We start from the raw sequence: 12,198 nt of genomic DNA on the forward strand, positions 1-12,198 counted from the left end.
CCTCCATTTCCAATTCTGGGGGGATCATCCCTTGAAAGACGAAAGTCAGGTTCGTTCAAGTCTTCTTCCTCATCCTGTAAGGGCTTATCAAACACGTTATCTTCATCAAAAATAACGTGAATACTTTCTTCAATAGACATCATTCTTTTATTGAAGACCTTGTAAACCTTGCTATGATCCGAATACCCTATAAAAATTGCCTCATCACTTCTAGGGTCGAACTTACTTAACCTATTTTTACCATTGTTGTGAACAAATCACTTACTCCCAAAGCAACGAAGATGGGAGATATTAGGTTTGCGACCTCTTAGAAGTTCATAAGGGGTTTTCTTAAGGATTGGTCTTATCATAGCACGATTATGGATATAACAAGAAGTACTAATAGCTTCAGCCCAAAAGTTACGAGGTAGACCACTACATAAGAGCATTGTACGAGCCATATCTTCTAGTGTTCTATTCATACGTTCAACGACACCATTTTGTTGAGGAGTTCTTGATGTAGAAAAGTTATGTCCTACACCATTAACTCTACAATATTCTATAAAGGCTTGATTATCAAATTCAGTGTCATGGTCCGTACGAATAGACACAAGGTTAGTCTTATATTTATTTTGAACAATTTTCATAAGACAATCAAATTCATCAAAAGTCTCATCTTTTGAATGAAGAAAGATAGGCCATACATACCTTGATTAGTCATCTACGAGGACAAAGACATACCTGGATCCTCCTCGACTTCTTACCTTCATAGGACCGCATAAGTCCATATGCACCAATTCCAATGCTTGATTCGTGATTACCACTCTTTTAGGTTTGAACGATGATCTCACATATTTGCACCTAGCACACGTGTCACACATATTTTCTTGGTCGAACTTGATTTTAGGTAATCCTTCAACCAAGTCCCATTTCTTGAGTTTGTTCAAGGTTAATGAACTAATGTGACCAAAACGTTTGTGCCACAAACAAGGATCATCAAGTGTAACTTTCATGCATGTAAAAGAGTTAGTAGGCACTGCATTTAAATCTACCATATACACATTCCTTTTCCTATGGCCTTCAAGAATAACATTGCTTGTACCTTCGATTATAATGCAGCAACCATCAGTATGAAAAACAACTTTGTTACCTTTGTCCCATAGTTGAGATATGCTAAGCAGATTATGTTTGAGACTGTCCACTAAATAAACATCACTGATTGCGTGTGATTTAGAAATTCCAACTTTGCCCACACCAATTACTTTACTCTTCTTGTTGTCCCCGAATGTCACCTTTCCTCCGTTGAAAGGTTTGAGTGAAAGAAATAAATTTTTATCTCCAGTCATGTGTCTTGAGCATCCACTATCAAGATACCATTGATTGTTTTGTTTCACCAATTCCTGCAAAAGGATTAAATACAGTTTTTAGGTATCCAAGCTAAGTTGGGTCCCTTATGATTAGTTACTCTATATATTAAATCCTTTCGTACCCAAACTTATCTAATGGTTGTATTTCTAAACCTTGGGTAGTTTTGTTTAGGAGGGATTCTAGGTTTAGGGATTTCTCTAGGTCTCACATAACCATTCTCCTTGTGTTTAGGTTTACTTTGTTTGGATTGACAAGGAGTTTGTTAGGTGCTAGGCTTTTTGGTGCGATCGAAGGCCATATTATAGAACTAACGAAAGTTATTTTTCCTTTATTTGTTAGGTTCTTTTGAAGGGGGTTTTTCGTCCTCGACTGTTGTGTTAACCGTTTTAACAAATTCGGTATTTTTTCGTATATCATGTACACGTTTGATACAATTGTCTTGGATGTGACATGTATGACCACAGTAATTGCAAATCAGATATTCAGGAAGATCAACATATTTTTTTTTTCTGAGATCATAATCAGAAGGTGTTGATTTGCATTTAGAGTGATCTCTACGGCTGTAGAACTCATATCCTAACCTCATCTTCATATTATTGTCAGATTATTCGGTTAGGAAGTTTAGAACCTTTGTGCTACCTTCCCACTTATCATGGACTTTCCTTGCGTGAAGAAGTAAGTCCTTTAGGTTCTTAATTTCTTCGAGACATTTCGTGTGATCTATGTCATTCTCCTTTTTATAATTGTCACGAAAGTCTTGGAACCTTTTGTTAAGAATAAACACAACATCTGAATGTTGTTTCTTAACATTAATCATCTCAGTTTTAGATTCTTTCAATTGCTTTGTAAGAGACAATTTCTTTCTTCTGGTCTAAAATCACTGCTTCATCATATGTGATTTTAGTTACTAGAAGTTCCTTGGCTTTTCTAAGTTCTAAAGTTATAGTTTCATTAGCTATAACTTTGGCTTGAAGGTGCTTAATGTTAAGCTTTAGATCCGAAGTTATAGCTTCAATAGTTATAACTTTAGATTATAATTCCTTCATTTCAGCATTAGTAGTATCTGATGTTGTAACTTTATCAGCTGTAACTTTAGATTTCAACTTCTTAGCTTTTGCCTTTAGACTATGATTCTCCTCAGCAATATCAAGAATTTGTTCCTTTAAATCCTTTAGTTTCATATCCTATTCATGACATTTATCGAGGGATTGCTCAAGGAATTCAATTAGGGCACTTTTGGACAATTTCTTAACACATTTCTTTAGTTCAAGATAACTAACCTCATTGTCGTCATCTTCATCTGATTCTCCTAGAAAGCAATAGTTTGATTGAGAATTCATGCTATCATCGTCGCTGTCAGAGATTAGGTCAAGACTGACGCTGCTAAGACAAAGGTTGGCCACTTCGTCATCTTCGGATCCTTCATCATATTCTGAGTCAAGATCACCCCAACACGAAGCCATCATTACTTGTTTGAACTCCTTCTTTGTCTTCTCGCGTTTCGTCTTGTCCTTGATTTTCTCCCATGTCAGACAATCTTTGATCATGTGATCGGATTCTCCATACTTGAAGCAACCTCTGTTAGCAAAAGATGACTTTGATTCTCTTGCTTTCTTGTTAAACGATTTGTTGTTGTTATAAGATGATTTTGCTTGCTTGTTTCGAAAGATTCTATTTTTAAAACGGCGTGCAAACAAGACGGTTTCATCTTCTATGTCGGAGTTAACATCTTCGCTTTTCAAGGCCATACTTTTACCTCTGCTTGGTTCAGCATCGTCGGCATTTAGAGTGAGTTCGTGGGCTATGAGAGCACCAATGAGTTCTTGGTAGGACAGGTTTTCAAGATCTCGTGATTCCTCCATTGCTGTGACTTTGGCATGCCACTTTTTAGGTAGGCTCTTAAGAACCTTCCTTGCAATGTCTTCGGTGTTGAACTTCCTTCCTAGGTTTTTCAATTCGTTTATGATACTTGAAAAACGTGCGGACATGCTATCCAAGGACTCATTCGGCTCCATACTGAATAGCTCATATTTCTGCAAAACAGATTTATGCGGTGTTTCCTAACAATGGAAGTACCTTCATAAGCTAATTCAAGGCCATCTCATATTTCCTTGGCCGTTGTGCACGAAGAGAACCGATCGAATTCATTAGTAGTCATGCCATTCTGCAATAGACTTATAGCCTTAGAATTTTTTTCAGTCTTCTTGTAGTCGGCCTCGATATAGTCCTCTTCCTTTTTCTCGTAAGTAGTGCCTTTAGTGGAAGAAACCAAGATTTTAACTGGTCCATTTTGGATAATCTTCCAACACTCCCAATCATGACCTTTCACATAGTGAGTCATCATGTTTTTCCATAACCCATAATTCTTCCCATCAAAGATGGGACACTTGAGGTATTTAGAATCCATTTATCACGTGATAGGCAGCGGAATATAAAACGATAAGATAAATAAAATAGACAGATCAACCTCTCTGCGGTTAGGCAATCAAGAGAACGAGGCTCTGATACCAATTGAAAAGTCTATCGATCCGAAATACTCAAGAGGGGGGGGGGGGTGAATTGAGGATTAAAAACTTTTAACTACTTTTTCGATTGTGTATGTATAATTAATTATTTAAAGTTTATTGATTAAACTTTAACTAATTAACTAATTAACGAACAGGAACGAAATAAACAAACGAACGAAAGAGAGAGACGCACGGTTTTTGAAGTGGTTCAGTTTCACAAATCGAAACCTACGTCCACTATTCTCGATTGATAAATTTAGTACATTTCTACGGATTACAAATTTACTAACCCAACTCGTACAACTAACCCTAGTTGTAACTCAAGTGAGTACCGTTAAATACTCGAGTGACTAACTTACGCTAATAAGAAAGCACTAATGATTCTTCAAAAGGCTCACGTTAATGAACAAGTAAGAAATCGATTAAGCACTATTATCTTATAATGATAACTAAAGAACGAATGCACAAGTTTATAAACACACGACCTTTACGAAAAATAACAAAACAATTTTCTTGCTTTAAAACACGGTTTTGCTTTTTGAAATAAATCAAAGTTATGCACAAAGGTCTCAACTTTTAATGATGTAAAGTATGGAGTATTAATAGTAAAAGAGGAGCAAGGGTTTCGGTTTAGCAAAAACCCTAAATGCCGTGTGGAAGTCTTGTAAAGCAAGAAAGAATTAGGATAAATGTTCCTTAATTCTTCTCCAATACTTGCTTTAATAAATAATATCTTCCTATCTTAACAATTCACCAATATCTTGGAGATTAGCAAAGATAATATAAGAAGATAAAAAATCTCTAACAAATATTATCCTAATACCTTAACCCTTATCCAAACAAAGGCTTATTGTGCAAGAAAGAAATTAATATTCACGTTTTACTGTTCACGTTTTACTGTTCACGTGGCACTATTCATCATTAATATTTTTATAAGATAGAAAGGAATATATCAAATAATAAAGAGATAACAAATCTCTAATCAAATATTATTTTAAAGATTTACTCAATCTTTTCCTTCTATCTTTGCAAAATAATATCTTATAAGTTAGGAAAGAATAAATCAAAATAATATAAAAGAGATATTAAATCTCTAATCAAATATTATAAAGATTTACATGAAACCCTAACTTGTACAAAGAGTAACTGTGTATGAGGAAGAAACGACTCATAAGCCCAATCCTCTTTCACGAAAACCCTAGGTATGATAAATTACATTTAGGGTTTTTTAGAGTATGTAGAAACTAGAAGCCCTAATTAGCAAGATGCATCAACTCATAAGTTGATTCAATCATAATTACTAATTATAAGCTCATAGTAAAACCATACTCAATATTAAAATAAGCTCCCATGTAAAACAAATACTTTACTAACACATTTAAAACGGTTTTCCAAAAACAATTTAAAAACTATTTTGTCGTGTGTTTTATAAACTTCACATCTCAATGTTATAGTTGAAGAGCTATAACATTGAGTTCTTTTATAAGCAATGTTATAGCTGTGAAGCTATAACTTTACTTACTTAAGAATTGCATTCTTAAGTTACCATTACGAGACAACGACCTACAATAATCTAATCTTCTTAGGAGATCTTCGAATGTAGGCTCCTTTAATATTCAAGCTTGATTAATCTTTAAATGAGCTTCATCTTCTCAAGTACGCTTAAATAATACTTTACTAACTTGTATGATCTTGATCTTTGGTTGAGGCTTGATCACGATATACTTCCATCACAATTCCTTAATGCTCGTAATGAATAAGTCCAATCTAAAAGACTAAATAAACAATTACGCGCAACGAGTATATAAAAAGTAAAGCACTCTTGACATCATCAAAACATAAACATATATTCTATATGGTTCAACACGGTCTTTTTCGACTTGCATTCCACCAAAAATTTCTACGTTTTTTAAGCGTAAGTGCATCTTGTTATCGTCGCCAGGGAGTTCAATTGTTTCAATGGTCTCTTGAAGTTACTATGCTTGTTGATGTTGCGGATGATGATTTCGTTCCCAGTCTACCGTTCTTCACCAGCACGTCGCTGATACCCGAAGAAGTCGTCTCTTTTATTGTAGTTTATTTCCAAGAATTTGTATTTCGTTGTTTTATGTTGTAGTTTAGAATTTAGAGGTATGGTATAATGAGCCATATCACTGTAATGTAAAACTCGAATTTTTCCAACTGTCATAATAATAATAATAATAATAATAATAATAATAATAATAATAATAATAATAATAATAATAATAATAATAATAATAATAATAATAATAATAATAATAATAATAATAATAATAATAATAATAATAAACAATTTCATGTAAGGGTGACCGCTTACATTTTTACTAGACTTAGCTTTGCTGTTGCTAAGGGTGTGGGAGCCCAGATTGTCTCTCGGCTCCCCACCAATTTCATGTAAACTTTTATGATTCTTTTAATGAAAGCTGCGCTGATTAAAAAAAAAAAAAAAAAAAAAAAATAATAATAATAATAATTCAACGTCTTGATTTTTAAAAAATCGGTATTATTTTTTGTAAGTAATTTGTTAATTCGCGTAGTTTAATTCGATTAGCGAGGTCCCCGTGATAGTTGTTCGAAGCAAGAGTTCCAAGTCCAAAGTTCAAACCTAGGTTTTGGACACGAAACTCCCACGGTCCAGACATGAGAGTTCCACGACTCAACCTAGGTTGGGACGCCGGAGTTCAATGTCCAAACCTAATTTTGAACATGGGAACTTCACAACCGAGTTTTTTTTAATCAAAATCGATTTGTTTTACAACGATTAGTTTTCGTCCTTTTGATTTTTTAAAAAATTGATTTGTTTTACGTTGTTTCACTTAGTTATTCATTCTTTTTGATTTGAGAAAAACCGATCAGTTTAAAATCTTTTGATTCATAGATCAAATCAAAGGTTTTTCAATCGTTTATTCGATATTAGTTGTTACTTTCTATTTATCGATAGTTGAATCAAAATATTTAGTGTGTAAAGGTAATTTGGAAAGTTAATTAGATATTGTCGACGATTCAATGTTGTTGACGACGAATTGCGATTTGGAAAAAATCCCAAGTTAAAGTGAAAGTAAATATTGTTGCAGCAACTCTCCTATAATATCGTCCTATAGCATATGACTGGCCGAAAAGGACAGAGGCCCAAACAAAACAGTTAAATTAATTTATATTTTAATTTTATTTTAACAACTCGACATTTTATGATGAAAATTAACATATCTAAATATACAATTTATCAATATAAAATTTTAGGTTATCAAAATAAAATAATTTTTACAAGTTTATTAACTAATTTATTTGGACTTTTAGGTATTGGGTCCGTCTTATAAATAAGGCGATCTTACACAACAATATGTGATATTGTTGCTAGCCTATGATAGTATGACCTAATGAGCCCAGCCCAAATCAAAATAGTAGCCCACCCAATTTTCCCACAAAACTCCAACGGCTAGTTCCAATTAAGAGCGTTTCCCCAACGGTAACTTTCCCTGTCAATAAAAATGGCACACCATTATATATATAATCCTCTTTGATTCACTTCCTCTAATCTTTACTTACATAATTTTCCTCTTAATTTGTCTACCCTTCTTCTTCTTCTTCTTCTTCTTCTTCTTGCTTCCCGTATTCGCAAATTTCGTATCGAAAAACCTCAACCCAATTACTCTTCTTGATTATTTTCTCTGAAATTGCTTGCAATGGAGACCCCTTCATCAACAAGAAGAACCACACGATCCCATACTAAGACTATTTTATCCAACACCACCAAATCATCATCAAGTAATTACTTTTTCTGTCTCGATTTTAATATTTTCTGAATTAATTAATCTTATTTTTGTGATTATTTTGATTACTAATGTGATTGTTTTTATATACACAATTCAGAAAAAGTTGAAGAATCTGCAAAAAATGGTGCAAAAAAATCAAAGCAAAGAACTTGTTTATTTGACATAACAAATGATTCACCAATAATTGGTTTAGCAAGTGGAAATCTGAGTGAAACACCAGTTTCTACTGCGAATCCGAAAAGAAGCAGCCGTTGCAAGAAAACAACAGGTTCAGGAGAAGCTTTACTTAGGAGTCAAGTGAAAACCCTTTTGCAGAAGGTTGAGGAAGAGGCTGAGATCTCCAAGTTCCTTTCTTTCGATGTCGTTAGCAGTCGCCATAGCCTTAGGCCTTTCTTGAACTCTCCTATCAGTCTTCTTGCTCCAACTCCGAACAATACTCCACTACTTTTTAGCTTTAATTCTGCCATTGATGGGTTTGAGACAGTAAAATCTGTTTTGGAGTCATCTGTTGAGGATCAGTTGGCTGAATCTAAGGTAATTTCTTGATTTTTGATGTGGGTTAGGGTTTGATTTTAATGGGTGTTTGTCATTTTTCGGATTGATGCAATGATTGGATTGCTGTTTGGTGAATACTGAATACCATTAATCTTTGTTGAATGTTTCCTGGTTTTTGCTGAAGTTTCTCAGCTATTATCAATGAATTAGTTTTCTATAAGACGGTTTTACACAAGTACGATTCCCAATTACATATGACAGACCGCCTTACACAAGTATCTTTGATCATCAATGTGAATAATTGTATTTGCATTTTAGAAAAGTAATCAACTTTTATATTTATGGGGTTTTGCTGAATGTTTCTTGTTGATTAGGTGGTGAATCAGAAATCAGAAAATGGATCAGAATCTGAGAAAGATATAATAACCAGGTCACTGTTCCTGGATTTTTCGGAAAAATCGGCCTCATCGCCATCAAAAGAAGAGGACGACAATGATGATGGTGATGATGATGATGAGTCAGTCTGGTCTATGCAAGTGAATGTGAGCACTCATGACGAGGACGAGAATGTGTCGCAGACTGATGAGAATGTGTGGCAGATTGATGAACTGTGTGAAGGAATAAAGAAGATAAGTGTCAAGGAGGAGATGGAGATGATGGGGAAACACATAAGGTTTGTGTATAACAGTGATGATGAGTTGGTTGAGGAAGAGGTTGAAGGTGATGTCCTGCGTTTGAAGGGACTCCCGACTCCCAAAGGGAAACATCTCCGCTTTCAGGATGAAGACGATGATTGAGACAGAAAGTTTCAGTGAATTCAGTGTGTTTTTGAGAAAGTATCCTACTTTCTGTAGTTTCTGAATTTTTAGTTGGTTCTTCGATGTTTCCTGCAGACTACAATTGCATTCTATGTTAATTCTATTTCTTAATGTTAAGACAAGTTCTCATTCAAGTCTTAATGACAAGTTTTCATTTCATGATTACACTGTAAGTTGAGTGTAATAATCTGATTTCATAAGCTTGGTTACCAGAGTCTAACAGTAATTGAAAAAACAGATATAACTGCAAGTTACATACAATTCTCAAACCTGTAGCATCTAAAATAACCTGTCAGTTATCCAAGAACATTTGGGGACTCCGACGAGGTTTCTTACTCCATCTTAAGACAAACCAGAAAGCTTCCTTGGTCAAATTCTTACTGCATCTTAAGAAAAACCAGTACAGCAGCTACTTTCTGCCTGTCTGTAATTAAAAAACTTCCTGCACGGCTGCACTGTCAGTAATTCTAACAGACTGTCAGTAATTCCAAAAGATTTGGTTACTCCGGTGACGTTTCTTGACATATATACCAATTAGCTTCCTGTAAGTCCAATCCTTATGCTTGTTAAACTCCATAAATGCTTCTGAACTTGAATGGAATTCCCCTTTTCCCATGACCTCAAACACAAAAGGCTCAGTTTCTACTGATGGGCGCTCGTCCAAGTTTATCATCTTATTCAAAGCGAAATCCAAGTTCCTTCCCATCCGTTTATTCAAATAAGCATCAACAACACAACCATAGGTCACAAGATCAGGGACAACATTTTCGTGCCTCATATGCTCAAGACTCAAATGAAGGTCCCAAAACAAGTTCATATTTGAGAACGCTAAAGCCCTAATATTGAAAGTTGTAATATCAGGTCGAAATCCCGCCTCCAACATGCCTAAAAACTCCCCTTGCAAGCTTTTCATCTTAAAATTCACACCATATGACAAAAGTAGAAGGTTCCACATTAGATTTCCCACAGTCCTCCGACCTAACCCTACACCCCTTAAAAACTCCCCTAATCTGTAGAACTTCTTTTCCCTCATATACGCGTAGGACATAGCTCGAATCCCCCCTTCTACTAAAAGTATCCGAGACTTCTTCAGTCGGCCATAAGCAGCTTCCATCTCCGCCAAAGAACCAAACGCGCTGTAATAAATAACATATGCATTTGCTGTATTAGAATCCACTTGGAATCCCATCGAAACCATTTCACATAAAGTATGTTCCATCCTTTCAAGGTCTCCTCCCATCCCAAAACACGAGATTGCGAGAGAGTAAGCATGAGGCAGCCAACTGAAATCCCTGTTCCTAACCTGTCCTAAAATCGCGGTAATTTGATCAAAATGTCTAGTTTTTGCATAAGCAATCATTAAAGACGAAACTAACTGAATGCTGGGAACAAAGGAACTATTTACACATTCATCCCATAACATCTGTGCTTCCTGAATTTGACCCTTTTCAGCAAATGATACCATATTCAAAGCCAATTTGTCATTAGTCATACGCAAAAACCCGACATCAGAGCTCATGTCATGTAAGAGCAGTTGTCGAGTTCTTACAGTCGCGTGTCTGATACTCCGATCTTTCCTTTGGTAATGTTGACTCCTCATACTAGCTAAAGCTAAAGTTGGTAAGATATTATTAGAAACAGGAACAATTTTGTGAGTTTGTTCCATAGATTTGGGTAAACATCCTAGGAAAGAATCAAAAGAAATGTGACATGCTCCCATTTCTGTTAATGGGGAATTTACAGGGTGGAATTTCTTGTGTAAAAAATACAGTCCTATAACTTAATTGAAAACATATAAATTTATACAAGAAGTGATAAAAAAAACACGTAGATAATTTAGCAAGTTAATAGGGTTGCTCACGAATTAGCACATGTCGGCCCAAAACATTGTTGCTGTTGCTCATTCTGATTTGCATGAAACTCCCTAAAGTCACGTTCATTTGTTTACTTTTATTTTTTATTTTTTTGTGAACGATGGGATTTAAGGAGTGTAAATTAAGTCCTCACCATGATTTTTAGGAAAAAATAAAATACAAAATTAGAGCATAACACACCCAAAAATGTTTAGGCAGGGTTAGGGGTTAGCCAGTAAAATACTTGACTTAGCAGAAAATTGATGACCACTCATTTCTTATCAACAATGATTCTGTAAGAATCTAACAGGAGAAAACATAAATAATGGGTCCATTTCCGGGCTTCATTTTTCTCAAGCCTTATTTACTACACAAATCCTGGTTTCAGTATTTATTTATTTATTTATTTTTATTTTTTTAAAGCTAAGAAAACTAGGTTGATCATTAGGACCAATTTATCTCATCCTTTCGAACAAGTGAGTTAAGTTAAAGCCACTGGTTTTCAAACCACCTCGAAAGAGTTGGACATGAATGTCCAATAGAAGCCATGAAGTCAACAACCTTGTTGGCTTCACGAAAGCAATGTTTAATTATCACTTCATCGAACAAATGAAAGTCTAATTTCACATCCCTGATAATACTAGAGATTTCCCAAGGAATTTGTCAAGTACTACGAAATGAGTTAATAATGCATAAACTATCCCCCTCCACAATTAACTTTAAGATTCCTAAGTGTTTAGCGGCTAAAACACCTTATGAGACGGAATTTTGTGCTCAGTCAATGTTACACCTTATGATAACTTGTTTTTTAAAAGTGGTCACATTTAGCCAACATCAACTGGACACAAAACCACGTCTTATTGTTTCAGACTAAAATAGCTCATCTTGTCTTTAGGGAGACTTACTATTACCAGTCCGTCTCATTGAAGATGCCACTATCCGTCACAAGCTGAAGACGGGTAGTGGCTCTCTCACAAAATGCAAGTGGGAGGAGGGCAAGTGTCCATCTACAATGAAAATTTGTGTACTACTAATCAAACACCAATTTTGCTTCTCAATTTTCGTCAAGCCCTTAATAATCAATTCCAACTTCCGATATCAATTCCAACTTTGTACGACGATCATTTATTCTACTATTGCATGACCAACAACGATGCAGATAATTTCATGGATTAAACTGATAATAAACCAAATAGTCCTGAAGGTAAGAAAACGGAAAATTGGGCTGATTTGACATACCCTGAAAAGCAGATATATAGAACAAATGATATAAAGTTGCATGTATAACAAAGAAATAACAAGTTAGAATAATAATGAAAAAATGTTTTAAGAGTTTTGTTCGAGACAAATTCCTAATTTTAGTTCAGCCTGCAGCATACATATT

The 12,198-nt window shown here is 34.9% G+C and overlaps 2 protein-coding genes across 2 annotated transcripts; one reads left to right on the top strand and one right to left on the bottom strand.

Annotated features, from left to right (window-relative positions):
• The first annotated feature begins 7,329 nt into the window (after positions 1 to 7,329).
• On the top strand, positions 7,330 to 9,126 carry LOC141643358 (uncharacterized). Its single transcript, XM_074452491.1, has 3 exons — positions 7,330 to 7,640; positions 7,746 to 8,182; positions 8,518 to 9,126. Exons 1-3 carry the CDS (start codon positions 7,559 to 7,561, stop codon positions 8,938 to 8,940), a joined length of 942 nt encoding a protein of 313 aa, XP_074308592.1. The 5' UTR covers positions 7,330 to 7,558; the 3' UTR covers positions 8,941 to 9,126.
• On the bottom strand, positions 9,099 to 11,007 carry LOC141643357 (pentatricopeptide repeat-containing protein At3g42630). The gene has a single exon (XM_074452490.1). The coding sequence runs from the start codon at positions 10,679 to 10,681 to the stop codon at positions 9,440 to 9,442; it is 1,242 nt and encodes a 413-aa protein (XP_074308591.1). The 5' UTR covers positions 10,682 to 11,007; the 3' UTR covers positions 9,099 to 9,439.
• Between the last annotated feature and the right edge of the window lie 1,191 nt (positions 11,008 to 12,198).

Source organism: Silene latifolia, chromosome 2 (assembly GCF_048544455.1).
Source record: "Silene latifolia isolate original U9 population chromosome 2, ASM4854445v1, whole genome shotgun sequence".
NCBI lineage: Eukaryota > Viridiplantae > Streptophyta > Magnoliopsida > Caryophyllales > Caryophyllaceae > Silene > Silene latifolia.